At 39.6% G+C, this 27,995-nt stretch overlaps 1 protein-coding gene across 3 annotated transcripts; it reads right to left on the reverse strand.

Annotated features, from left to right (window-relative positions):
- Positions 1-27,992, reverse strand: DHX35 (DEAH-box helicase 35). 3 transcript variants are annotated; one of them, XR_007907071.1, is made up of 23 exons: positions 27,809-27,992; positions 25,749-25,882; positions 25,285-25,377; positions 25,048-25,125; positions 23,377-23,481; positions 22,073-22,134; positions 21,379-21,448; positions 20,732-20,791; positions 18,769-18,881; positions 18,337-18,433; positions 17,146-17,304; positions 15,652-15,862; positions 13,850-13,974; positions 13,337-13,391; positions 8,361-8,456; positions 7,970-8,064; positions 7,306-7,383; positions 6,078-6,207; positions 5,308-5,389; positions 4,722-4,793; positions 2,976-3,114; positions 388-1,464; positions 36-141 (listed from the first exon to the last, which is right to left on the reverse strand). XR_007907071.1 is itself a non-coding variant. In XM_051803014.1 (22 exons), exons 1-22 carry the CDS (start codon positions 27,846-27,848, stop codon positions 1,420-1,422), a joined length of 2,139 nt encoding a protein of 712 aa, XP_051658974.1. In that variant the 5' UTR covers positions 27,849-27,992; the 3' UTR covers positions 1-1,419. The 3 variants fall into 3 exon arrangements, 2 of the variants coding, with proteins under 2 accessions (XP_051658974.1, XP_051658975.1); XM_051803014.1 differs by having other exon boundaries at positions 1-1,464; XM_051803015.1 differs by having other exon boundaries at positions 1-1,464; positions 3,003-3,114; positions 27,809-27,991.
- Positions 27,993-27,995: the final 3 nt, after the last annotated feature.

Consider the following 27,995-nt stretch of genomic DNA (forward strand, 5'->3'; position numbering starts at 1 on the left):
TCCTGGAGACTGGTACATCTGTTTGTGCTGGCAGTCGGGACGCTGAAGAGATACACAGTGCACGTGGCACAACATGTTCTCTCTGCAGGTGTTTGGAAGGGAGAAGGTAAAGAAGTTCTCAAGAAAGTTTTCGAGGCAGTCCTGTAATGAGGAAGGCATTTGTTCTATGCAGAAGTTTTTGCCTATTTATATACTTTTTAAAAAAAAAAGAAAATAAAATAGTTAATATGCCAAAAACATATTATCAAATCAGCTGCCTTACAAAAATAAAATTTTCAAACAATATCTCTCTAAAATAAATATTAATAGGTAAAAATGGAAAATGGAAATAATTAAATACATGTATCCAGCTATTTTGTTAAAACACAAATAAGCATAGTTCCTTACTGAAAAGTAGTCATGGAATCCTGATTAGAGCAGAAACTGTTCAGAGCATCCTTCTCTTCAGTAACATAGGAAGGTGAGTCCCAAGCAGTAAAGAACAGATTCATAATAAAAGAAATATGTAGGACTGTGTTCGTTATAGGAAAGTACAAAACATTTCCTTCCATACTGAACACAGACTAAACAAACAGTGTTCCATGATATCTCCCTAATGAAATTTACTGATATTGCCAAGCAGCGAGAGACTAGGAATTTTTCTCCTGCAGGAAAAAAAAAGAGTAAAGTGAACTTGATTGTTTGGGAATATACATGTTTAGTCTCCTGATTGAACAAAAAATTAATCCTTCTTAAAAATACTGAGCTCCTCTTCCTCCCCCTCCCCAAACAGCAACTCTCATGTGCAGAAACAAGACATTTCAGTCAGAGCTGCCCACGGAAGGACTGCTCAGCACAGGGAATGGGGCAGCTCCACCTGGGAGGGAGACTTTTACTGCTTGGGAGCACAGGTTGCACCAGTTTGGGATGGTCCAACATGAAATCAATGTTTCCATGGCAGCACCTTGCACCTCCAGGAGTAGTGGATTGCCCTGAGCTCCTGCTGGCAGGAGTCAGGCTCAGTTTTGTTGGTGTAGGTCACAGTGCTCTAGGTAACAGAGGCAGGGTACCCTATTCCCCACACTCGTAAGGCAGTTGCACCACTCCAGGAAATCTGTTTCTTTCTTGAAGGTTTCAATTTTTTTGTGGTCTTGTATGTCTGCTTAATTTTTAAATTGTTTTTCTACCTATTTAAAAGGAGCAACATGCCCAGATTAACAACAGTGGTCAAGTAGGCAAAGAATAAAATGTCCACAATGCAAGCTCTACGTAGGTTTACAGTGTACTGGTCATGCATAAACCCCTACAGATCCTGGCAGGCATTTAAACATTTAAGTTGGTGGAAGATCAAACTGCTAATGAACTGACTGCTGAATGGACTGTAGCCAGCTTGGAATCACTGGTAGGTTCTGCTTCTGATGTCACAAGACTTAAGCCATGTCAGTGGTCATCTACTTTAGCCCTTTTTGCTTTCAAGGAAAGATGCTGCAAAAGAACAGAAAGTCTGCTTAGCAGGCACACCACGATTAGCAAAAAAAAAATCAATTAGAATGCTTTCAGTCTTTAATCCCAAATTATATAAATTCTTACACAAATATTCATTCCCAATCTCTGCTTGTTGCTGATACAGCTAAAATAAAGTTATGAAATAAAAATCCACATCTACCTCAAAGTGATGTTCTGGCTTGGTGTAAAATAACATCTTCCAGCACTTCTGCATTAACTGCAAGCAAAGGGACAATTCCCTACTGGAAGCAAGTTGCCAGATGTAAAAATGCACAGAGAGATAGATGTGCTCCCAACAATACATCTGCACAAACACCAGGAGCATGCACATGAAGGACAAGACTATTGTATCAACTCTGCAGTTACTGGACCTTTGGACCTTTGTGCTTTTAAAGACCTACAGAAATGTGGAATAAAAATATGAAGGAAATTCTGCAAAATTTGGAATGAGAAATAAGTGACTGAGACCAAGATGAAGCTGTAGAAGAACATGTTTTAACACAGAATCCTATTCATTGGGGATGTGGGTTTAACTTGATATAGGAATAAAAACTCTCATATTTGAGGAATCCCTTCCCAGCACAAAGATGTATCCTTCAGTAGAAAAAGGGTCTGAATGTTTATAAACTAACATAAATCTGTGTGGTTTGCAATGGCTTGCTTATTCAAAATTTACATGTATGATTCAAAGCTTTACACAACAGAAACATTTCTAATTTTTAAACATTTTATAAGGAAACCCAAGCTTTTTGGCTGATATGGATAACTGACCAAATTGGAAAAGACAAATTTCCTCAAAACCAGCAACATCCTCCAGAGCTTCCACTCACTTCAGGATGAAAGCAATGATTAGGTCATACTGCAAACTGAGTTCACCTCTATCAAATCAAAAGAATGGTAATGGTAAAAATTAGGTTCTGATGTAATTTCACAAGAATATCCACACAGTTGCAGCACTACCTTGAGAACATGTAAGGTAGGCAATAAATTCAAGACAAGTATTCTTCACTTACAAAAAGGAATTCAAGTTTTATCTGAACAAACCATCGAGTCCCACTTCCCAACACCACCTACCTGAAGGAAAACCTCATCCCAAACTTCAGGCTGTGGAGAGGTCATATCACTGTGGGATGTTGTGTTGTGTATGGGATGTGAATCAAAGGACTAATTATTCCAGGAATAGATTTGATACAGCACTGGCTCATTACCAAGTCCAGTGCATATATTCAAGTGTAAAATGGTTGAAGGCTCAATTTACCAGGGTGGAAATGAACCACTTTGTATCTCTGAGATCCTGTCTGTTGGCTGGATAATAGGGAAAAACCTTTCATGCATCAACTTACTATCCTCTTCCTTTAAATTAAAATCAATACAAATGAATGAAGAAATGAATAAAACCAACTTAATTTTTGTCCCATGAAATAGACAACAAAGGAAACATAAACACTTAGAAAGGTCAGATACAAGAGCTGCTGCTGCAGCAATGGTACCGTTTGGGATTTATGCCGATTCCGTACCGTTCCTTGCTGGTAAAAATGAGGAGCCAGTTCCAGGAGCCAGGCAGATTCCACGGCAGTCACATCTCTCATGTAATATTTAGCAGTCTGTATGACTTCATTGTAGACTACCCTAGGAGGAAGGAGAAAAAATAGTGTTTGCTGTAAAGTAATGAGGGAGAGATGAGCTAGAGCATATTTAGGCAGCTTCACATACGTGCTGCCAGAGGTGGCATTTACAGAGTGTCAAGAGAGTCTTTAAGTTGTAACTCAGCCTCTTACCTCTTTCCCTCTGCTTGGTCAGAGTACTGTCCATTAAGACAACTTTAGATTGCCATGAAAACACTTTCACATACTACCAAGACATATGCATATATGGTATAGAAGAGAGAATATTTCTTATAATAGGGCCAAGGGGGACTCACAACTGATACTTTGGAAGAGAGAATATTAATTATTCTGTAATATCATAAGGAAAGATGTCAAAAGCACCAAAATCCTGGGCCCACAACAAGCAGGGCATGAATCCCAGCACGAGTATCCCTGGTGCCAGTCTGCAGACAAGCAAGATAAGCATTAGAGGGAGAAATCAGCTTTAACTCCTGTCAGAACATCTCCTGGCAAGAGACACAGAAACAGCCAACCATGTGGACTCATCCCTGCTGTCAGCATGAACAGGATACCAGCACAGACAGCCTATTTCTGAGGTCACCCTTAGTGGGGAAGGTCCTTTTCCCCATGGAAGCACAAACCCCCACACTGAAGGGTTAGTCACCAAAGCCAGAAGTCACTATCTGCCTTCTATACACAGCAGAGCTGCAAACACATGAGGTTTGTGGGCTCCTATTAATTGGTATTTTGCTCTCAAAAGCAAAGAGGAGTGAGTCCAAAATTCTCTTTGCCAAACGCAACATGAGACATGCCAATTAATACAACTAAAGAGAAATCTGAGGAAAATAAACCAGAATGAGAACACATTTTTGATACACCTGTAACAGACAGAGAATTGAAGCCCTCCATAAAGGATGGTTGCCCAGGATGCACTAGCACTGACATTCAGGTTGCTAATTACTCCTGTCTTACAAGATGCCACGAGCCATGACACTGGGCCAAGTTTATCCTTCAAAGTCCCAGCAACAGGCAGTGAAGGACAAAAGCCCAAATACTTCAGGCTGATCATGGTGACCTGAAAGTTAGGAACACATTTCTGTTTGTTATCTGAGCATCTCTGACCTGCAAATAGAATGAAAATATCCCAGTTGATGGAAAAGTACAACCAGTTCTTTCCACTATCTGCTGGACAGCCATAACTTTTCACATCGTGCATTTTATGTGTAAGCCCTCTCTCAGCAAGCCATTTGCAATTACTGCAGCACATGTTTGACAGGATATTTCCTTAATAGCCTTAATAAAAGTAAATTAACCCTAGTTCTGTCTAGGTACAGAGACTACTGAAAGAACAATCCACAGTGCAAGATATGGTGCCCACTAAACAAGAGTCACCTGGCTCTGCTTTCCAAACTCTGTAGGTATTTTTGGCAGTTAAATGTCACTCTATTCCCCTGATTTATTTGGATACTGCCTACAAAATGTTGCAAAGGAAATGCCAATTGGATTCTCTCTGTGAGAACGGTGACCTTCTACATATATTTATCCACTGGGGGAGAGAAGTCATTCAGGAACATGTCTGGATGCTGCCTTAAAAAAATGCCCAAACAAGTAAAAGCAGCTTTAACTTACCAGCGTGGAGGTTTCTCTGCATACAGCACTGAGGTGGGGTGGATATGAAGCTCATGGTCATCACGGATAGTCCTTGAAAGCAAGATACTATTTCAGACTGTGCATCTATTTATTGTTGAACATTTCCCCAGTAAGAATGTCAATAAAAGCAAGAATAAAAGAGCTGGAGTAAATTAATAAGATTTGCATTTAATGAACAGATGAAACTAGGCTTAAATCCTGGCCAAAGGAACAATTGATAATTTAATGTCCTAAAAGAAGTTATGCCTACATTAAATGAAAAAGTAGCATTTCAGGCATTTATTTACTGTTGCACTGCAACTGTACTTGCTTAAATAAACACAAGCTAATTACTACTAGTAACAGCTTCCCACTATTAATAACTTTAGTTATATTTGCCAAAGAGAAGAGATAAACATTGAAGCCGTTTGCAAATACAAAACTTCAAATATTTAGTAAATCAATTGCCACATGTTTCTAATTGCAAGGGTCTAGAGAAGCATCTGTTTGGTGATTAAATTCAGATTTATTCATCAAAGGAGCTTTCCAAGTAATCAACAGTTGTACTGGAACTATATATAGTTACCTGTAAGCTCCAGTAGAGTGGAATTTAGCTGCATTGGCAAAGAATCCAGAAACTATACATCTCAAAACAGGATCTGGATCACCTGAATAGAAGAAATTTTCTGTAAAATGAGTCAATGGAATGGCAAAAATCCCTAAAATATCACTTAATCACCTCAAACAACTTTTCACAGTGCATCAGACTTTGACAGCAAAGGTGTGAAGGCAGACGAACCCTGCAATCTCATTTGTCTTCAATCTCACAGCAATTCGAAAATTACTACCTAAAAAACTACTGTTGCCACTCCATGCAGTTTCACAGTCCTTCACCCTGCATGCCAGTGAGTACTAAAGTCTGATTTTTCAGAGGAGTTAGAGATAAGTGCTGAGAACTAGTCATGGCACCTGTGCACACACAGCACAGCTGGAAATCAGTGACTGAACATCATTTTGAACATACCAAAAAATGACTTTTTGAAAAGTCTAAGAGGGAACAGGGGACCTATTTATGACTCTCTTTGGTAAATCACTCCCTTAAATATATAATCAGTGGTTAAAATCTCTTGCTGGAAAACTTAGCTAATGAACATTGGCTTAAATTTTAATTGTACAAATATGCTGAAATGCTCTTCTTCAGCCATTTTAAGGAAAAAAAAATCTGGATTTAATTAACATTATTTTTAGGCGAGGGAGAAAATACTTCAAGAGTTACTAGAAAAGCAGGAAGCAGACTGACAATTTGGAAACTACCTTCAATATTTATTGAACAATGGCTTAAAAAAAATAATTCACCTTCACTGGACTTCTTTGGCACTTTAAAACGGACCAGAAGCTTTTTCAGTTGCTCTCTCACAACAGAAGCTCTAACAAGCCCTTTGTAGTTCAGAAAGTGATCCTGACACCACTGGGAGCTCTTGCTGTGCTGTACAGTGAGAAGAACAGAAAAACTTGCAGTGGGATACCATCAGCAAAACAAACCCCAACCTCTTTTGGATAGCCTTGCTCTCTTTTAATTCTGCCTCCTACAACATATTTATTGTGTTTTCCCTGAAAATTACCTATTTACATAAGCATCTAACAAGGGTACACAGCACCAATAACTACAAAACACGTTTCAAAAAACTCCTAAATAATAGCAGATCAAATGCTGTGGGGTATTTTCAAACAGATGTGCTTCACTTCTTCATATGTGGTGAAAGAGAACAGCATCAGTTGTTCCATTCATCCTCTCAGATCATAAACTAGGTTGTTTTCAACCTCAAAATGTAAACAGCCTTTTCTGTACACTGGCTTCAATCTTCTCTATGCAAAGAACTGCTTCTCCAGCAGCCATCACTCCATGATCTCTGCATTTGGCTGTCTCTAAGAGAATCGCACAGATACAAAATTTAAGGGGGATCATTTCAGCTGGTGCCTGTCTGGCTGCTTTGTGGCAAGTCATGTTTAAACACTTGAGTGGTTATACTACTTAACTCAGCACTGCTGCAAATATATTATTATACAATTGCTATATACCAGCAAAATATACTTCTCCCAAATTTGTAGCACTTCAAAATCGTTAAGTGAAACCTCAGCTTGATGTAAAACCTTAGGATGAATACATAAGGTCAATGAAAAAGAGGGTATGATGATCAATGAGTTTATTTAGAAAAAAAAAAAGATTTAGATTTAGATGCAGTTTATCATCAGTAAAACATGACAAAATATTGTATTAGAAATTCGGATACTTGTTTTCCCCAAGCCCTTTCAAAAATCCCAGTCTCCTTGAAAACAGCTGTCTACCCGTAAGATTTCCATGCTGAACCCAAAAAAAATTCTCTTTATTCCCTGTTCCGAGGAACTACAGAAGGTCTGTGACAAAATAGGACCAGAATTCCTTTTAAAGCAGAACTATCACTTCATAGACTTAGTACGTCCTCAGCTTTGAGGGTGCTGTGACTCTGAGAACTTCCAGATTCAGAACTGAGAACCTCAAATTCTTCCCATTCCTGCAAATCCACATACACTTGAACTGACTTACTTTGACAAAGGCTTCATAAACATTAAGCATAGTGAGATGATCACCTTCTTCCACAGCAAACTTTCTGTGTTGCCTGGCCTGGAGAAGAATAAATATAACTTTAGAGGCAGATTTTTGAAAAAATCATGTCCAATATCCTCAGTTCCCATCAGCTCTGTATCTCCTGGTGACTTAAAATTATTACCATCTAGGGCAGTTCCTCCAGGCAACAGCAATATTTCACTAGCCTCCCCTTTATTCAGGAGCTCTTCTACAAATAAAATTAAAAAAATTATCTGATAAAGAACCTCCTTTCATTAAAATTAAGCTCCCGCTACCTATTACGAATTTGTTACATCCTACTACTTTCTGTTTTATTCATCTCAAAAGGAAGCGGTGTGTGGGAAGGCTTGGGGGTTTTTTCCAAACCCTTACACTGACCAGTATTGGTTTATAACCTTTCCTGTTTCTGGTCCTCAGAAGGAGGTTTTTACCACTAGTAAAGGACTCCAAGATTCCCACTGTTATTTGGTTTCTTCATTTACCTACAATTAATTGGTACAGTTCCAGACCTTGCTTCATTTTCACACAAACTTGCAGTCTCTAACAGGTATCAGGAAACTACTTGGCAGAAATCCAGAAATGTGGAACTAACATACAGAAAATGAGACACAACTGAACTTACAGCTTGGGCTTTTTGATTTGGGGGGATCACAAAGATGTTTTGAATCTGCATCATGGCAGCAATTGTCAAAATCTCCTGGGAGCAGCCAAAATTTCCTGAGGAGGAAAAGGAGAAATTCAGTAAAGGAAATCTTTCATTCAATTCACCCCCGTGTAGAATAAAAATACATAAACTTCTGGATTTTTCTTCATAAGATTGAATGTTTTCAATGGAAAACTTAAGAAACAAATGTGTTAGACTTGCTATTTATTAGAGAGGTTCATGAGTTTAACCATTTCTTTTCACTAAGGACCACACCAAGATGAAATAGTTTGTCTTGAATTTAGCAAATGTCTAATACTACACTACAGTTACATGCCTATGAAGAAACTGCCATTGTTTTTTCTCCTACCTGATTCCAGAAGCATCTTTGCAAACATAGGATTCAAAGGAAACTCTGCTATTCTCATTCCCAGAGGCTCTGTTAACCGGCAGTGCATATCCAAACCTGCAGCACATCAATAAATCTGACTGTGACACAGGCAAACTAGCACAGAAAAGCTTCTTGAAGAATTTATTGTGTACTAAAGAGCAGAATTATGAGCTAAAATATCCCAAATGCACCTAAGCGTTGCTGAATGTACACTGCACCAAGCTTAAATGCGGTCCTTGATATCCATTTACTCTCCCACGGGTCACCAGAATTTTTTTCCCAAAATATTTAAACACGCAGGTTTCTTAATTTTAACAAAGTTCCACAGTTTTTGACAATGATTTAGAAAAACTGCAGTCCAAGTCAATGTCGTGGCCAGAGGGGATATTAGCTGTTAGTCTTACACATCTCTTGAAGTATTTAGCAGCATCTCGCTTAATGGGGATGTAAAGCAGAAGGAGAACAGAGAAGAAGGAAAAAAGGGATAATTGTGTAACAGGCATTACTGCAGAAACAGGAAGCACTGCCGGGGTAGGTAGTACATGAATCACCTCTACTTAGGTCATGGAGAAAAATAATTTAATATTACCTAAACAAGAGTTTAGTCTGCCTCATGTGTGAACAACCAAACCATCAGGCATGTTCCAGCTGTAACCTTTTTCCTGGAAGTAGTACAGGAGGGAGGCTTGACAGCTTGCTTTGTGATTCCCAGTTCTCACTGAGCAACCCTGCACACTTACCATTCCAGTGGAATGGCTTCCTGCAGTGAAACCCCTGCAGCAAGGGTGACCCATACAAACACCAGGTCTTATTCTAACTCAGAGCTTTATGCTGAGACTTCGGGGAAAAGCCTTTCCTTCGCAAGAGGACATAAAAATAGAATATAAAAAAAGAATACAGACACAGGAATCAATAAGAAGGAAAAACGTTCGCTAAGAACGGCAGCAAAGAGTAAAAATTGAAAGAGAAAACAGCAAGAAGCCAAGTTGTATGATCTGTGACGTGGAGGCAAACCACAAGGCAAAGGCTACACAAGGAGGGACTAACGAGAGCCCAAGAACAGCACTGCAGGGCACTGTAGGTTGCATAACTAACCACAGCAAAGTGACCTGAGGAAACACAACTGTGCCCATGCATTATATAAACACAGTATTTGTCAGACTATGTGCTGGCAACAAACCCACAGCTGTACTTCAGCTCTGCTTCACAGAGAAAAGCAAAACCACAAATCCAGTCAAGGAATAAGCTCTTCTATAACTCGTGTCAGTATATCTGAAACCACAGATACCTCTATCCAGTGTTTACTTTATTATTTGACATGTTATCATCTCACTTATGACAATGTAGTAATTCACTCACCACACCCCTACATTGTTCAACAAAACCTAACAGGCTTTTCACGTCACAGTACTTTCCTCAGAAGCAGGTGCAAAAGGCAGCTTATGTGAAATGATGAACTAATAAATAATAAAAACAAAGTCACAGAAACTGCAAAACTTAAGGTTTAGTTGACTACCGCCATATAAGAAGGTAAGTTCTACCACAATTAATAGCTATTAAAGACTATTAGAATAGGCTGTCCTTCATCTACAGAAAGACACATGCATTCCTAAGTAGGAAAAAGGAGAAATGACCATCTTTTTAACCTTCTACATGTGCATCAAGCCAGAATCCTTTGCCTTCTGCTGAATCCTACAAATGTCAATACAATTTTGCATGAACTACATATATGCACAGATGTCTTTGTAGCAGTGAGCCTGAATGTACACAAAAGGCTTGCAGTTGGTACTAGTTTGGAATACATAAAAGTTTCCTTCAAATAATCCTGGAATCAACCACTGTATCCATATATATATATATATATATATATATGAAATTGAAGATCTTAGAAAAAGATATTACAAAGATTTTAATTGAACATGCTCAGGAGAGATTATACAAGTACTAGGGCACTAAAAATTCGCAAGTAACAACCACTAGTATGTGATGCACTGAGGGATTCAAACACTCCTTTTTAGACTTAGGTAGAGTGGTTGTTTCAGATAAGTGACAACTTACAAACAAATCTTCAACAAAATCATGAACCTGAAATGAAGCTAAAAATAAATCCACTTTTTAGCTTGTTTATTTAACACCTAAATTACGCTTAAAAGCAATAAACTCCAACTGACAACTTGGACTTTCAATGGGACATCAAAGGAGGAGAGATACTCCTGATGTAATCAGTTTGCAGCACTGTAAAAATAATCCCTCTAAAAACAGTCATGTGTTTATTCAACACAACTATCTCAGCCTTAAGAGCATCTGCCCTGCACACGTTGGCACCACACTGGCACAACAGGGGCCTGACCCCAAACTGCACATTTACATGTTACTGCAATGCAAATGATGAAATACATGTTCCTACTTGCACAAGAGAAATATGATTCTCACTGCACCTGCAAATGCTTTGGCAGCTTCACCTCTGCTACTTACATACAATTTTCATAATAAACCACTAAAAACCTTAAACTTCAGCAAAAACTGAAGAATGAATCTGTGCATCACACACATGCACACGCATTTCTTTCCATCTGAAACACCAACATCAGCATTTCTCTGCTTTGGTACAAAGCTGGGCATCGAAGAGAGTAACAGCTCTGTGAAGAACACTTCTGCCAAAACATCAACCAGCTAATCAGGGAGTTTATTGAACTTTTCTCTCCATTTCCCTGAGCTGGTTTTGGCACCCTTGCAACATGCTTCTGAGCCACTGTGATGGTCCTTGTTCCCAGCCCAAAAAGGTTGCAAAGAACCAAGTGCCTTAAGTGAAACCCTCCTTTGCAAGTTGGAACTGAACCAGCACAGGGCAAAATCCTGACCAAGCAGAGTTACAGCTCCATGAGAGCAAGAAGAGAGCAGATTGCCACAAGTTACAACACAGCATTTGTGAGTGATGTGAAAATAGCCACAAACTTCTGGAAGCTTCCAAAACTTACATAATCTCTTTTATGCTGCCTCATGTTTATATTATGGAGCAAATATTGCTAACTTTGAATTAACTACAAGCACAGAGCTAAAGTCAAACAGAACTTCATTTTGATTACATGGTCTCACATCAAGGTTCTGGTTTAAGTTTCTTGCATTCAGAAAGTTTAAACAGCTGTCAGAAAACCCCCCAAAATAACAGTTCTTCCTATAAACAAAGTTAGGCAGCATACATCCCACTCACCACAAGTAAAAGGAACTGAAAACTGTGTATAAAAAATATTACTATAGTGTGATTTGAGTGTTAAAAGCATCCAACCACAGCTTAATGAATAAAATCAAAATGAACACACCTGGAATCAAAGACTATCTCAAGTTGGAAGGGACCCACCCATAAGGCTCAAGTCTAACTCCCTGCTCCTGGCAGGACTATCTAAAACTAAACCATAAGCCAAGAATGTTGTTCAGACTCTACTGAATTGGAGAAGAAGCTGTGACTAGGAACTCAGAGAACAGAATAAAAAAACTATATTCTATTAAATGGCTAAATAGTAGAAAATTATGCTCCCAGGATCTGTTAGTCTATTTTTCCTTCTTTTCATTAGAAGTTTGTCTGCATCTGTTCACTTGTCCATAACTAAAAAGTTCAATACTAAAACCCGAGCAGAGTCTTTGCAAGCTGCATGTATTTAAAGCACAAAATGCCAGCAAGCTGTGCACTGAAACACACACTGTCTGTGAGAAACAGTTCCAATTCATCCAGAGAAAATGTGATGGCTTTAGGAATGATCACAGGTTCTTTTTTTAGTGGTTGCATCACATCTGTAATCACAGCTAACAGAATCATAACAGTTTGACTTGCTGGGGGTTTGAACTTTGCCTCAGCTGCAGGACCAACCACATCAACAGCGCTACACCGCAGCAGGTGTAGCTTTACAGCCAAAAGTCATCCTGCATTCAGAGCAGACACAGACTAGAATCCATCTACAAATTATAATTAGGTTAGCTCTTAATAACTTTTGTCAGTACCTTCAAAATCATAGCAACCAGAAGGTTGAAAACTAACACTTGTTTTCCCAAGCCATGGGGAATCAGCCTTTCTATGGGGTTTCATGCACAGTCTCCAGGGACTGGCCTCTCCCAAATTCAAGCATCAGATTTGACTCACAATGTTTAGGCAGAGTTCTACCACATACATCAAGATCAGATAATGAGTGAAAGGTGCTAACAGGAAAATTTACAACAGACACACTACGTTTTCTAAAGTCCCACCAAGGAACAAATGAAGAAGCAATTCTATTAGCCTTGCTAAATCCTGGGTTGTTACAAACAATTTGATCTTGAAAGAGCCTTTACTTTCAACCTTTCTTTATTTATACTTGCAAGTGTACATGTTTCCATCAGCAGCACAGTAACATGAAATTAAAGACCACCACACCAAGGGCTTGAGTATCTAACATCTTATCTAATTGGGTGTGGGTAAATTTAGTGTCTGGTTCCTGTACTGGTCTAATTAGTGTCCAAACTCCCTTTGTATCTTCCTACGCTCTGTATGGACCAAAGAAACACAAATAGGATCTGCCTGTGAACAAACACTCCCATCAGCTCAGAGCCCTACCAAGGAGTTGGTTTCCCCCCACGAAACTGCAAGGAAATACACAGAAGATAGCTATAAATACTCATGTACCCAATCTAAACAGTTCAATTCTAGTTTATACTCTATGCAATACATTTCCAGTTCCTCAAAGAATGTTACTGCTGCCTTTTGATTGCTTACGAGGAAAAGTAAATCCAGAAGAGACTGAGGTACACTTTAAAAACCCACCAACAAAAAGCTTCCCTCAGTCAGGGCTGTGTTCCTCTTTTTCAAAGCACAGTGCTCAAATGAAAGCTTGATTAATGCCCATCCAATCACCAAATACAAATTACAATTTTTTTCATAACCCCTGTAATAAAACTGCAAATAAAGCAAAGCATAATGTTCTCACCTCCTAAAGCATACAGCAACTCTAAAGCTTGCACCATTGACTGTGCAGGAGGTGGCTGTGAAGAGAAAACGTGCATTTATTAAAGTTATCAGCATAAAACACATGAGTTTTCATAAAAATTCATACATCTTTCTCTTTTACGAAATCCTTGTTTAACTACCAACCTTTCTATTTCTGCAGAATGAAGAAAGAGCTTTCACTCTCTTCCTTCTTCACAAATTCAGTGCAAAGGGACTATAGCTACAGTTTTACAGAACCTCACAGTTTGTCTTTCTAAGACTTCCCTGACTTCTCAACACTTCTAACAGCAAACTCTGGAACACGAACAGTCATTTTTAAGTTGTCACACAGGTTATTGGCACTATTGATTCCCAGAAGCCCACTTTGCTGCCTGACAGGGGACAGTGAGCTGTGCTTTCCAAATCGGTACAGTGAATAGTTCCCTGGAAAATCAGCAAGTCATCCACTGATCTTTCTTCACCCCAAGGAAAGATTACAGAGCCTGGGACTCACCGAAAGGAAGGGGAACCTGAGGACATTGTCGATGCCCAAAGCCTTCAGCTGCAGGATGACGGGTGCCAGGTTACTGCGCTGCATCTCCGGCACCGTGGCCTTGGGCAGCTTCTCAAAGTCCTCCTCTGTTGTGAGAGAAAACAAAGCAACTGGAAACTGAGCTTCAACTCCCACTCCGTGCACTCAACACGACAGAATCAGACCCATTTCAAGTTTAAATTACACACATGAACTCATAATTGAATACTTAACAAGTGTTAAAAGACGATCTCTAACCCAAAGATGATCTTTCTCCAATTTTATGATTTTATGATACTTCAATTTAAATAGAAATTCAATAGGTTTGGCTACACAGCTCTTTCTGTAGCTGACCCACCCCTATCTCAATATAAAATGCTATAAATTCTTTGCAGAAATCTGGAAATGCTTTATTTCTCTTCTGTGTAATGTTTTTGTCAGAAAATAAAAGGCGGAGTGCAAAATGCTACAAAAAAGGTTTTTTTAAAGAAGGGACACGGACAAGTTCAAAACCAGCATGTTTTCGGTATAAGGACACTATTTTTAGTAACTACTCAAACAAAAGGAGGTTTAGAATACATATTTAAAATAGAGATAAGGGTTAAAAAACCATTTTATTTAAGAATGCCTTTTAAAAGCACATTCACTATAAAGTCTAAGCCTGGAAAAATAGTTCATATAAGGTCAAAAGCCTTTTACCTTCCATTGACTCTTCTGCAGTGAATAAAAAGGCACATGCTACATTATTTTAATTTCTACAGAACTCTTTTCTGTCTCTGGTCCATCTCAAACCTTCCCTGAGATAAAGACAGTGTACGTTTCTCTGCTGTTTTCCATTCAGTGCACTTTCTTCTCTTTTCTGTTTTTCCTCCTTTAAATTGCTCCTTAAAACACTCACTAGACCAGCTCTTGAGCACACAAAAATATCTTCAGTGTAGTCACAGTTTCTCCAGTAAAACACTTACAAAGCTATGTAAGCTTGGGATGTTATCCAGCACACATTGTCTCCTGATTCTTACTCGACACATAAATTAAGACTATAAGTCATGTCTTGGTTTAACGTGGCAACTGCTGGCAAGCACATACACATTTTAAAGGAAAATGCTTGATCTCTCTCAGTCGTAAAGCTCCAGTAGAACTAAAGGGGACCTGAGGCACATCAGCAATGGCAGTGCTCAGCTGTAAAGCCTTTTCTCATCAAAAAGCTGAGAACAGACACTTGGACTGCAGCTTTCTGGACACTGCAAGGGGCCAAGAGATTTACTTGTAACAGTAATTTTTGTACAGTGCCAGGGTCATTGATTTAAGGGAAGAATTTGGGGTTGGTTGCTATTCCTAGGAAAAAAAAGGGACACAAAGAAGTTTTCCCTCAGTTATCCAAAGTATTTCCAGAGCCTTTTTGTTATACGCACAGTCTAATGGAGACTTTAGTTAAAGAAAGCATCCCTGGTGAATATTATAAATTGAAGCCACCGCTCAGAAACCAAAAATCATTAAAGAACAAACTTCTTTAAGAGTTGCATTAACATAACAGGTTGCTAATTGCTGACCCTGCTCAATTTGTGCTTCTGATTCATAAAAGGATTCAGTTTCCAATGCTTAGCACATATGAACAATGTATTTCTAAATAAGCCAGAGGAATAACAAAGGGAAATTTCTTTCTCTTGATGAAAGAACAAACACAGTTTAGTTCTCCTTAATCTAACACTAAAATTAAAACCAATGTGACTAAAAACGGCAGTCAGAGCAGCAAGTTCACCTTCCCTCCCCCTCCCGGCCCTGACCTGTGTACAGGCGGTAGCACTTCCCGGAGCGGTTCCGCCCCGCGCGTCCTGCCCGCTGGTTGGCAGAGGCTTTGGACACGGGCACCACCACCAGGCACTCGATGGCTGTTTTGGGGTTGTAGGCCCGGAGCTTCACAAAGCCACAGTCAATCACAAATGCAATGCCATGAACTGTGATGGAGGTCTCAGCAATGTTGGTGGCGACGATCACCTGCAAACACAGACACAGCGAGGACGCTGAACTCCCCAACCTCCATTACACCAGCAGGCCTTTGCACCAGTGCACCAGGGCTCAAATACAAGCCAAGTGAAAGGCCTCAGACATGACAGTTCCACTAAACACTCTAGAGTACAAAAGGATACAGTACAAGAAGCAGAAAGAGCTGTCAGCTTGAAATAAGCCCAGTTTTCACAGCTTCACAATCAGTTTCTTATTCAAATTTATTCTCTCTTCATAAAAAGAACTTGGCAGAGTTTGCAGAGAAAATCATTGGCAGTGTTTGCAGAGAAAAAGATTAACTAACTGTAAATCAAGTGTTCTCATGTAGCAAACTAAAAATATTTTCTTTCTGCTTCTCAGTTATACTGAACTGTTCCTTGTACACTGGAGTGAGGTGGGGGATAGAAAGGGAACAAAGTTGATCAAGCATTCAGTGTTCAGCATTCTTGCAGAGATTCCCTTATAGTTATGTCCTAAAATATTAAAAATAATTGTTCCCAGACAGTGTGAAATTTAATCCTTATTTCACCTGAAATTAAGAAGCAGATGTTGAAAGTTAATTGACTAATGTCATATCCTGGAGAGAAAAGAAGTATTTATACTCAATATTCTCCCATGCCAGATGAACAATTTCACTTGTCAGCCTCCAGCAGGTATAAGAATTTTATCAAGTCACCCCAGTGTAGTTTTGTCAGCTTATTTCAGCCCCAACACAGGCCCTGCCTAAGCAGAAAGCACTAATCATACCCAATTATACACTCCTGTGACATTAAATGTCCAAACAAGACTTGCAGAAGTCAAAACAAAGATTTTTTTCTACTAAAATCAAGTCTTATCTTGTTTCTTAGGTGAAACTACAGCACTTACCTGCTCTGGCACTAAATCTTCCATTACTGGTGGAAAACAGCCACAGACTTTTAGATCACAAAAAAAAAATACAAAAAGGTAAAAGCAGAGGAGTTCAGAGTGTAAGAAGATGCAACTGGATGAAGACAACTACAAAGCTGGATGAAGACACTTAAAAAGTGCAACGTTGATGAGGTAGACGGGAGACTTAGAGCTGACGTGTAGGAGTGATCAAATATGAAAAGGGAAGCCAGGGAGCGTGTTCGTGGTTCACCAGCTTGAAAACTGACAGGTGGTGTTGGGAGATGCAGAAAGTCTCCCTCAATAAGCATTTGCAATAGTCCCATGATGTGAACCTGATAAATCCAATCTGTGTGACGCAGACACCCTTCTGGGTGGTAGAAACTGAGACACAACAATAGCCTCACCTTCCTGACAGTGTGAGGGACTCTCTCAAACACTTTCATTTGCTCAGGAGAAGGCAGCCCAGCGTACATGGGGAGAACACGGAGGTGTTTTTTCATTCCAGTGCGAGCAAGGGCCCGAGCCTGTTCTATGAGCATGGAAACAACAGTCTCCACTTCCTCCTAGAGCCAGAGCAGCACAGGGCACAGAAAGAGAGAGGTTTCACTTTAATATTCACATAGCTATCACCTAAATACACAAAAATACTATTATTTTACTTGTCCAAACTCCAGGATTTGACTAGCTCCTTCAGTGTTTAAATGTTCTTACATAAATTGCTATTCATATTAAATATACCTATATATAAATACTTATGGTTTTTGTTATTTGAGACAATGTCACACCACAAATACATGAGCAAAATCACAAGGGGAGGATTGAACAAAGTTCAGGAGACAGCAGGTATATTTTCCTGTCTATCTCACAGTGCAGAATGCTGTGGGACTGGATCAGGAATGACACAGGAACAGCACTGACACCTATTGCTCAACTTCACATTTAATCTCAACTGTGGCATCTCACTCTTTAACACATACAACAAAATGTTCAAACATGAGGTATCAAATTCATTCTTCCAAAGTTAAATCAATAATGGGAATAAGGACTTTCTTTTGAAAATATGCAAGATGGTTTTGAAGCTCTTCAAGGTGGCTCCTCACTGGAAAAATGACAAGTTACTTCCCATTTGCTCTTTTCAGCTGCAAAGTGAGCTGACAAGCATAAATACAGCAGAAGAAACCAGTAAATTTTTATCTCATAGCAATTTGTTTTCCTGTCAAACATTTCAGATGCTAAACCTAACAAATGTAAATTCCATTCCCTTTAACTATTAATAATAACTCACTGTCAATTTAACAGCTGTGTATGTGTGACTGGTACCAACAAACCATACACTGCTCCACCCAGTAACAAGGCTGAAAAAATACAGCATTAAATGAGAAAAACTATCATCCATCACTAGCTTTGATAAATTTAGGCCATACTTTTTCTGTAAGTCTTTGGGACTCATCTTTTTGCCCCCATCAATACAGAAATGTTTGTCATCTTTACCAAGATTAAAGTAAGCACAACTAAGGAAAGCAGGAGACTGAGGAGGCTTCACAAAGCCCACAATACAGCACAGTAAAACAAGAAAGAATTGATGATGTCTATACCTGGCCAGTTAAAAATGCCAGTATATCACCATCATTCTCCATCTGGTGAATTTTCATCGTAGTTTCCACAGTTGATTTTATATAGTCTGGAACAGGGCTACAGGGAGAGAAAACAGCAGAGACATGAGCAGAAAAGTGGGTACATACTTCTCCCCTCCAAAAAGAACAGAGCAGCTTTGGACACCAGACATCACCCACACCACATTTAGCTCATGGTGCATCCTTGGCAACCAGCCTTCAGCAACTGATTTATTTCTTTTATACCACAGCAAGCTTTAAAAGGTGTCTCCTGGTATGAGCAATATCCAAATGTTTCCCAAATTGAATTGTATGCCTTCCTTAACGATTGGTCTGGGAATTTCTGAGCTCTAACCCAGACAAAACGATACCACAGTTGCATCTCCCCACTGACAAGATCAGACAGGAACACACCTCTGTAGGTAAAAGATGTCCACTGGAAATGTCCTCCCCTCCACAGTAAGGATCACACTGGTATCTTTGCTTGGGTCACTGGTATCATTTTGATTAAAGAAATCCCTGAATTTCTGTGTTAAAATAAAAACAAAACCACTTCCAGTTTGATAATTGGAGGAACTGACGGAGAAACCTAAAGCCATGAAGCAGTTAAATTACTACCTGGATGTTTACTTCATAAATCTGACAGTACCAACTAAAAAATGTGAAAGGTTGATTTTTTTGCCTTCTATTCTCCCTGGGGTTCAGGTGTATAGAACAAATACAGTCTTGCATGTTTATTACTTTGAGAAGCAAAAATCTAAATCTTGTTGGATCTATCACATTAACAAAGTCAAAGCTAAGAAGAACTTAAATGATTGGTGAGAAAAGTTTTGGGTAGGGCTTGTATAGTCTCATCCATTTTTGGCTGAATGATTTTCCAGCTCTTACTGAACACCAAGATTTCCCTTAGTAAAAGCAGAGTTAGGTAGATTAACATAAGTTTTTGATTTTTCTATTTATTTTCTGAGACACCTTCATAAATTTAGATTTATTGCCATGAAGTATTTTCAATAAATAACAGCAAAAAAATGAACTTAAGTACACAAATAATTCATCTCAACTTTTACAATCGCTATAGAGATAACCATAAACTTTCTGTATTAAACAAATGTTTATATGGTCACACCAATCATTTTGCTCCTTTTAACTTACTTTCATATTAACTGTAAATTATTTGAAAGGTGATTTCTGGCAGTTAAAATTTTGCATTATAATGCAAAGCACTACCAAAGCACAACATATTATCAACATTTATGGCATATGGTACTTGCCACTTAAGGAAATCTCAGGGTACCTACATCTTCAGTGCTATATGCACTCTCACCACCACATCTCATTAAGGACAGCAGAGTTAGGAGAAGAATGGAAAAAAGGAACGGATGTGAAAGAGGAGATGGAGTAGCTGCCTTATGAGGAGAGACTGAAAAGGCTGGGGCTGTGCTTGGGGATCAGAAGGTTGAGAAGGCACACAGCAGAGGTTTACAGAATCAAAGGTGACAAACTAAATATAAAACTGGGGTTTGGGGTGTTTTTTTTTTAAAACACAAATCCCACCCTACTAGAACTAGGAGATCCTTGATGATACTAGCAGGTTTGAAAGAAATTAAATAAAGTACTTCATTAGACAGCAGGTGGCAAACTTCTGAAAACTGCTCTCACATGGTGTCCTGGAGACTTAGAGCTCCGTGGAGCAGAAGCAAAGACAAATTAGCAAACAGCAGGTCCATAAACACATACTAGAAGGAAACAGCAGGAATGTGCTGTCTAATATCACTATTACAACCACTGCAGATGCTGAGGCAGCTCAGAGAGAACAGACTCACAACAGGGGCACAGGCTCATGTGCTTTCCCTAAACAGCAGCTCCTGTTGTTGCTGCTGCGACAGACAGAACACAGGGCTGGATGAAACACTGCTCAGATGTAAGAGAATTCTTCTTCTGTTCACACTCAAAATTAAATTAACGATGTTTTTAGTACATTACTTAAGTTTCTACAGGCTACAAGCCAATCAGGGAACTAGTAAGATCTCAGTGAAATTAAATCTACTCATTTATCACTTATTTTTACTGGTCTATGGTCACTCAAATCAGAACTAAACTGATGTCAAGATTAAGCCAAGAGAACATCTTTTTATACACCACCACCACCAAGAAGAAAGGAGGTATCAACATATGAAAAGCAGATTCATATTTAAACTCAATTCCAGGTTTGCTAATAAATGAAAATCAAACACAGCAATTTAACCACAGCAGGGCTTTTTCCTGCACTCCTTCCTCTCCAATTCACAGTGATGCTTCACAAGCAGCACAGAGAACAAAAAGCAGTGGAGATGCCATTTAAGGTCACTTAATTTCACACCAAATCCATAAGCTGTACCTCTGCATCCAAGGTGGCTGAAGCCACAATGAGTCGAAGATCCCCACGCTTCTTCTGAACCTGGGACAGAGACCAACAACAACCAGAGTCAAAACTATTTTCTAAGACACAAGGCTAGAACCAAGTTTTAGAGCATCCAGATTACCAGAAACTTCTCCGTAAAAATACTTGGAAACTACAAGACAGCTGATGAATGAAGCACCCATATCACCCCATAGACCTAAAAACCTGATGACTGTTTGGAGTTTTATATTTTCATTTTAAAGGAATTCAGTCTGTTATCATTATAATTTACTCTTAAATTCTGGTGGGAGTCAGATCTTTAGTAGATTGAAAGTTGGCAACAACCCCCTATCAGATCACTTCACATGATCAGCAGCAGCAGAATGAACACTGTCTTTCTGGTATCATCATCTAAGGAGAGTTTTCAGCATCAGGGGGAGGACACCGAGGATCCTGAGTGGACATGTACAATAAGCTGCAGGATAAATGAGGAAGTAGCTATCGCCCTCCCTCAAATGGATTCACTTATTAGCCATCAGGATCAGAAGTTTCATGAAAAGTATGAAAATTAAAACAGTTACAGAGAACTGTATTAACATTAAAGAATAAAAATTACAGAGAACTGTGAATTAAAAGAGAATAACCTTTTTTAGTAAGCCAATGGCAATATCTGTATAAAGAGTCCTTTCATGAGCTTCATCCAGCATGAGGACACTGTGAATAAAGCAGAAAGATAAGATTTTGGAAATTATTTGATTGATACTAGAATCAGTGTCTTCCTATCTTCTAGAAATACCATTATTTGAAATCTGCTGGTGGACTACTACTGTTCAAATTCACTTAAAAAGCTGGAAGTTAAAAAGACTTGCAGCAATGAAACAGGGAGAAAAATGTAGATAACACCACATGGTACATACACACTGCTCTTTAGTTTTTGGAAAGAGGTAGAAGAAAAAAAGGTCTATGTTTACTGTACTGCATCAGTTTTCTAGATACCAGAAAAGCCTGGGTTTTTTGTTGATTTTTAAAAATTTGTCAGCATCAGAAAGAAAAAGTGAATTTAGAACTACCAAATTAAGCAATGCAGGCTCCATGAGGCCCATTTAGCTTTTGTTCCAAAACCACAGCATAAGATCCTACTGGGTTTGGTGCTACAATGATCAACTGATTTTCAAACAGTCTTTACAACATAAAAAGTCAAACATCTACAATAATTTTCACATTTTGAGGTATTTAATAGCCACTAATAATCTATAATAACCACTATAATAACAGGTAAAAGAATGCAGTTGTTTACGAAATTACACTTCAGCAAGCATTCATTCCATGTTTCCTTACCTGTATCTTGTTAATAAAGGATCAGCCATCATCTCCCTCACCAGCATACCATCAGTTAGAAACTAAAAGTGAATACAAAGAAAAATGTAAAAAAAAAAACCCTCTTTGGTAGCCTTGATCAGCCATGTAAGTTTTAAAGATTATTTTCTTGGGTTTTGCCTAAATTTTTCCTTGCCTTTAATTTTCTTATGTTCTATTAAACTGATTCGTTTTCAGCTATGGAAGCCAAATATGTATTTCTGAGTGCTAACACAGAGATAAGCAGAGTGATTGCTTTTTAATCAGTATGGAATTTCTGAAGTTAGTTATTTTTGTTCTTAAAAATAAATCAGATTGACAGCACTGGATGGCAATAGAAGTTTCTTCACTCTTGTCTGTACCTGGCTAAACCTGCTCCATCAGTAACATCCTGTGTGCCAACCCAGTCTGGGCTCTCTCAAAGCTAGCTCCTTAATATCTACCACACACTTCTGACCAGAACACAAACCTTAACATTTCAATAAAAGGCAACATTTCAATACTTTATTGCTACTGGACAGTGGAAACAAACCAGCCTTATACAGCCACCAAAAGATAGTTTGAACTGTGACTCCAACTGTGGCCTTGAACTCGGCCAGAACTGGTGGTAAAACCCTCCAAATTTCCAACTCTAAATGGATAATCATCACGCGCCAAAAAAAAAAAAAAAGCTGCAATTTGTGAACAAGCATCTCAATTTCTTTCACTGTAAAAGGGATACCAGCCTCAGAAAAAAAAAAATCAAAAGCAAATTTTCTCATTCATCATCACTGCTGTTCCAGCACAACTAAAACATAAACCCTCTTCTGTACCAACACAAGCAGCATTAACATTGCTCACAGCACTGAAGAACAGCTGCAAAGCTGTATTTAATCCACACCAAATTATCTCAGTTAGCCTACTCATCTTGGGTTTTATCTGTGCTTTTAATCCAAATCTATTTTTAGGGTGGGGAGGATACTTTTTATCTGTGATTCATTGCAGCCTTTCACTATGCCCTCGAGTGATGTGCAGGTCACACCAGCACAGAACCAACAGTTGGCCATACCTTGAAAATGCCTTTTAGATGGTGCTTGTCAGACTATCAGAATAGAACATGTACTCACTTTATTAAGGTTTGGACAGCCACAGTCATTTCAAGCACACTTTTAGGGTACTCAGCTGGAAAGCTGAAATGCTACCTATTCTCTTGACTGGGCATCACAAAGTTCTCATTAATTCTGCAAAAGTACTTGAAGAGTTTCAGCCAAACCTCTCAGAGCAACCACACACTGTTCATGTTTCACCTTAATTCTTGTAGCCTGTGGATCTGTGCAGTCATCAAACCGAATGCAATATCCAACTTCATGTCCCAGCACTGCACCTCTTTCATCAGCAACTCGGCCTGCAACCTGAGAGAAGAGGTTATTATAAACAAGCTACAAAGACATTTAAATACAAAATAAAACTTCACAATACATACATTAATCCCAGCAGAATTCCAAGAACAAGCTACTTTCAGTTGAGTGACACTCTAAGCCATATGAACAGGGAGTGAATTCATTAGTTCACTTGGAATGTTATCACTCCATCACCTTCAGCCCAAGAATTCAGGATAACTGTCAGCCTGGGTAACACAAGCAAAAGTTCAGGAATTTCTAAACTATGCCTTATACCTTTGCAATGACCTATCTTTGTTTCTGACAACCCCCATGGGAGAGCAGATAAGTCACCTATGAAGATGAAAGATCACCTTCAGTTCAAGACAAAGCAATAAATCAGCAACTATATTTCTCATCTCCCTGCAACAGCCAGAGTCCAGGCTGTTTTCAACAACATTCTTAAAGAATAATCCTACTGTGTCTATATACTAAGCCTGAATTGAATAATCTTTTTATTTCAGGCTTAAAAATAATGTGCAAGATATGAAAGGGAAAAGAGAGTTGAGTTTGCTGTGAGAAGTCATTTGCAGCACACACAACATCTCCTGTAGAACTGTGCTCTGTCAGCTGGATGTCCTATGAAGGAGAAAAGGGAGGACACTGCAGGCAGACTGAAAGCACAAGATGCAGAGCACTGCTAGAGAGTGTTCCTTTAACCATGTTGGATCTGGTCAAAAAATATAGGATGATTTAAAAGGGCAAATTGTACAGCTGCTCAATCTACTACATTTTTACCAGAGGTAGAAGCTGATTGGTTGCAGATACACTTTATTATATTCTAAAGAACAGGCAAAATGAGAGGTTCAGGATGGCACCTCAGTTCTGTGTACAAAAAGAACACTGCAGCAGAAACTTCACCCACGAAGTCAGCATCTGGCAGCAGTTATGAAGACAAGGAGCACTGGATGCAGACTATTAGCAGAGAGCACAAGTCACTGCCCTCAGCATCTCCTCCTTCTCCAAGCACATCCAGCTGACATTATGCTCTCCAAGACATACCACGTATATGCAAAGACTTCTCACAATAAAACTGTTTCTTTTTTGCCCAACACTTTTACAAGGGGAAAGAGAAAAATCCACACCCCACAAACCCAACAAAAAACACAGAACAAAGATTAAAAAAACTATGATTTGCTAGGTACACAACCCCTTCTTTCTTCCACTGATACATTACTTCACACAGCTTTGCATCACTGCTTCACCTTGCAAAAGAAGATAAGGGTCACACAAGCACAGTTCTAGTCCCAAATCAATAACAGCTCAGCCCTGTGCAGCCCTACTTTCCATACACAGTTCTGCTAACATCACTCAATTTTACTTCAAAGCTTCTACATCTGCAATTCTGGACTTGGAATGTTTGGCAAGACCCACTAATCAGGTTGCATTTAGAGTATAACACCAGCAACTCTGTGAGGAAGATAAGCAGGAGAGTCTATTCATTCAGGACCTCATGCAGTTGTGATTCCTGCTATTCAGCAAAACCAAATAAACTGGAGGTTACAATGAACAACACAGTGGGAAAATCTGGACACTCACTGAAACAGCAGCAACCCGACGAGGTTGTGTCACTCCAACAATTCTTCCTTCAGCTGTCCAGCCAGCTTCTGCCAGGTACTGCAACAAACAGTGGGGGTAAGAAAGGCACTGCTCATGGTGTGGATACAACAAGGTGTTAGTTCTCCACACTATGTGCTTCTTCCTGGTCCTGTTTATTATTCCATGTAAAATCCCCTGGGAGAATACCTGATTTTACCAAGCTAAACAGACACTTACCTGTGGAATCTGCGTTGATTTCCCACAACCTGTTTCCCCAATGAGCACCAGAGTCTGATAGTTCTCCACTAGGTAAAGTATATGATTTCTTAGCTGAAAGAGATGACATTTCAACATAAAAAACAGTATAAAAATAAGAAAATTATTAAAATTACAATATTTATATATCCAACAGACACAGTAACTTCCTTTTACATGGAGCTCACTGCCAAAAGCTAAACAGTCCTTTAAAATCTATAAATGGCATGTACAATATTTAGTAAATAATATACATCAACAAAGCCCTTAAAACTGTCAGTTACAGTTGTCAAACAGAACGATCAATTCCACTAGAGAGCATAAAATTATGGTCATAAAATTATTATTTTATGTTGCAAAGTGATTCTATACTGCTCTTTCAAAATAAAGATGTAAGAGCCAGACATCATACAACAGATTCAATAAACCAAAAAGAACTCCTGTACCTTAAAAACAGGCAGCTTTTGTCTTTGCTGTTCAATAGAAAGGGATGCATAAGGATTATAGATGATGGTCACAGCACTGCTCTCAGCAGGGCTCTGTCTCTCCTCTGACACACCGACACCAGGGCCTTCCGTGCCTACATGGCAGAAGTAAATTTTAACTGGAAGAAAACACTTCTGTTTACTGCATCACAATACAGCCAAAATAAACATGTTTCTTACAAGGAGGAATCATAGGTGGCAGCACAAAAAAACCCCAATCTTTCTATTTAAAAGAAACAGGAGGAAAAAAAGCACATAAGTAAAATATAGAGCAAGATCTTCGGAACTTTCTTCTTTTCCTGTGCACCAGTTCAGATATACCTTCAATATCCTTCTCAGAAGTATGTCCATGGATTTTAAGTCAGTCAGACATGTAACAGAACTTCCCTTGACTAACATCAACTGCATAAACATTCAGCCTTGCCCACTTTTGGGATAAGTCCCTCACTTCAGGTCTGAATCTACCTCAGGCACTGAAACCTGATTTATTCCTGCTGCAGGTTATCTTAAAACTATTGACAGCTGAAAATGCTGAATCATGAAAGTGAACTAGAAACAAAAACTCAATAACAGAATGTGTCATCTCCAACTGCAGATTCAACTGGGAAAGTCTGAGAGCAAAGAGAAAGATTCCCTAGTTTTGCAGGATTTGCTTACTTGGGCTTCTCCAACTGCTTAAAAACAGTTAGTCCCTATTCAGAGCTGCCAAGCAGTTTTATAGCAAACTGATCCAATTTTAAGAGTGATTAGCAATGATTCCAATAACTGTTCACTCCCCAGGACAGATGGGGAAGTTAAGAGCCAAGGACTTGAATATGTGGATCCTGACAAATCAATTAAGTTAACAGATATTGCTTCTCATCACCCACTGGTTTTCTTTCACAACCTTTTCTGTGTGTGTTTTTAATACACCACTGTCAGCATATTACTATATATATATATGTATATACAGTATATATACATATATTATCATAATATTCAAATAATTAAGAAGGTGTTTGCTAAACTAATCTTGCCTCTAGAAAAGCTTTGAGGTGACCAATTTAAAAAAGTTACCAGACTCAGACCCATTAAGCTCCCCTGTGGGATAAGGGGAATGCATAGACCTGCCCAAATCCTGAGGGAATGATCACTGAGTCACGGCCCAGCAGAGGCTGGCAGGGACCTCTGGAGACCTTCTGGACTTGGGTCTTGACCTTGCTTACCACAGGGTCACTTACATGGAATGCTCAGGTCCTCCTTCAGTGGGGTTGGAGACCTCCCAACCTGCCTGACTGCTTGTTCCAGAACCTGGCCACACAAGAGGTTTTTCTCCTGTTTAAGCTGACTTTCCCCTATTTCAGCTTAAGCACTATCAAGAACAGTCTGGCTCCACCTTCTTTACACCCCCCATCAGGTATTTATATACACTGAAAAGATCCTCCTGAGACTATTCTTCTCCAAGCTGCGCAATCCCAGCTCCCTCAGTCTCCCATTGCACGTTGCACACTCCATTCTCTCAACTATCTTCATGGCCCTTCACTTTTTGTCTCTCCTTCTGCAAGTCCATGTCCTCCCGAGCCCACCTACCATTCCTTGTAATGGCCTTCCCGGCGCTGAGGGGAATGATCACCTAATCTGAGTCTCTCCTGTCTCAGCTTAAGGCCATTTCCCCTTGTCCTCTTACTGCAGGCACGACAGACGAGATCGGCCCCCACCCCTCTACAACCTTCTTTCAGGTAGTTGTAGAGAGCGATGAGGTCCCCTTGAACCTCCTTTTCTCGAGACTAAACAAACCCAACTCCTTCAGCCCTCCTCATAAGACACATTCTCTACTCCTTTCACAAGTCTTAATGCCCTTCGCTGGACACGCTCCAGCAACCCCAAAGAGCCGAGAGGGGCTACGCCGCCCGCTTTTGCGGCGGGCCGGCGAAACGGGGCTGTCCCCGTACCCCTCACACCACGGCCAGCCCGGCCCGGGGCTCTGTCCCCCGCACCCCTCACACCACGGCCGGCCCGACTCTGTCCCCCGCACCCCTCACCCGGCTTCCAAAACTTCACCGGGCCCACGGGCGCCGCCATCTTGGGGTGAGAGGGCGGCCGGAAGCGGCGCGCGGGGCCCACGTGACGCTCCCAGTTGCCATGGCGACACACGCCCCCGGTCCCTCACGAGGCCCCTCCCACCTCACAAGATAAATAGCAGATTTTCCTTTCTTTCTTCATAAGGCT

The sequence above is a fragment of the Manacus candei genome, unplaced genomic scaffold, assembly GCF_025592945.1.
Source record: "Manacus candei isolate 608988 ecotype Guabito, Panama unplaced genomic scaffold, ASM2559294v1 h1tg000057l, whole genome shotgun sequence".
NCBI lineage: Eukaryota > Metazoa > Chordata > Aves > Passeriformes > Pipridae > Manacus > Manacus candei.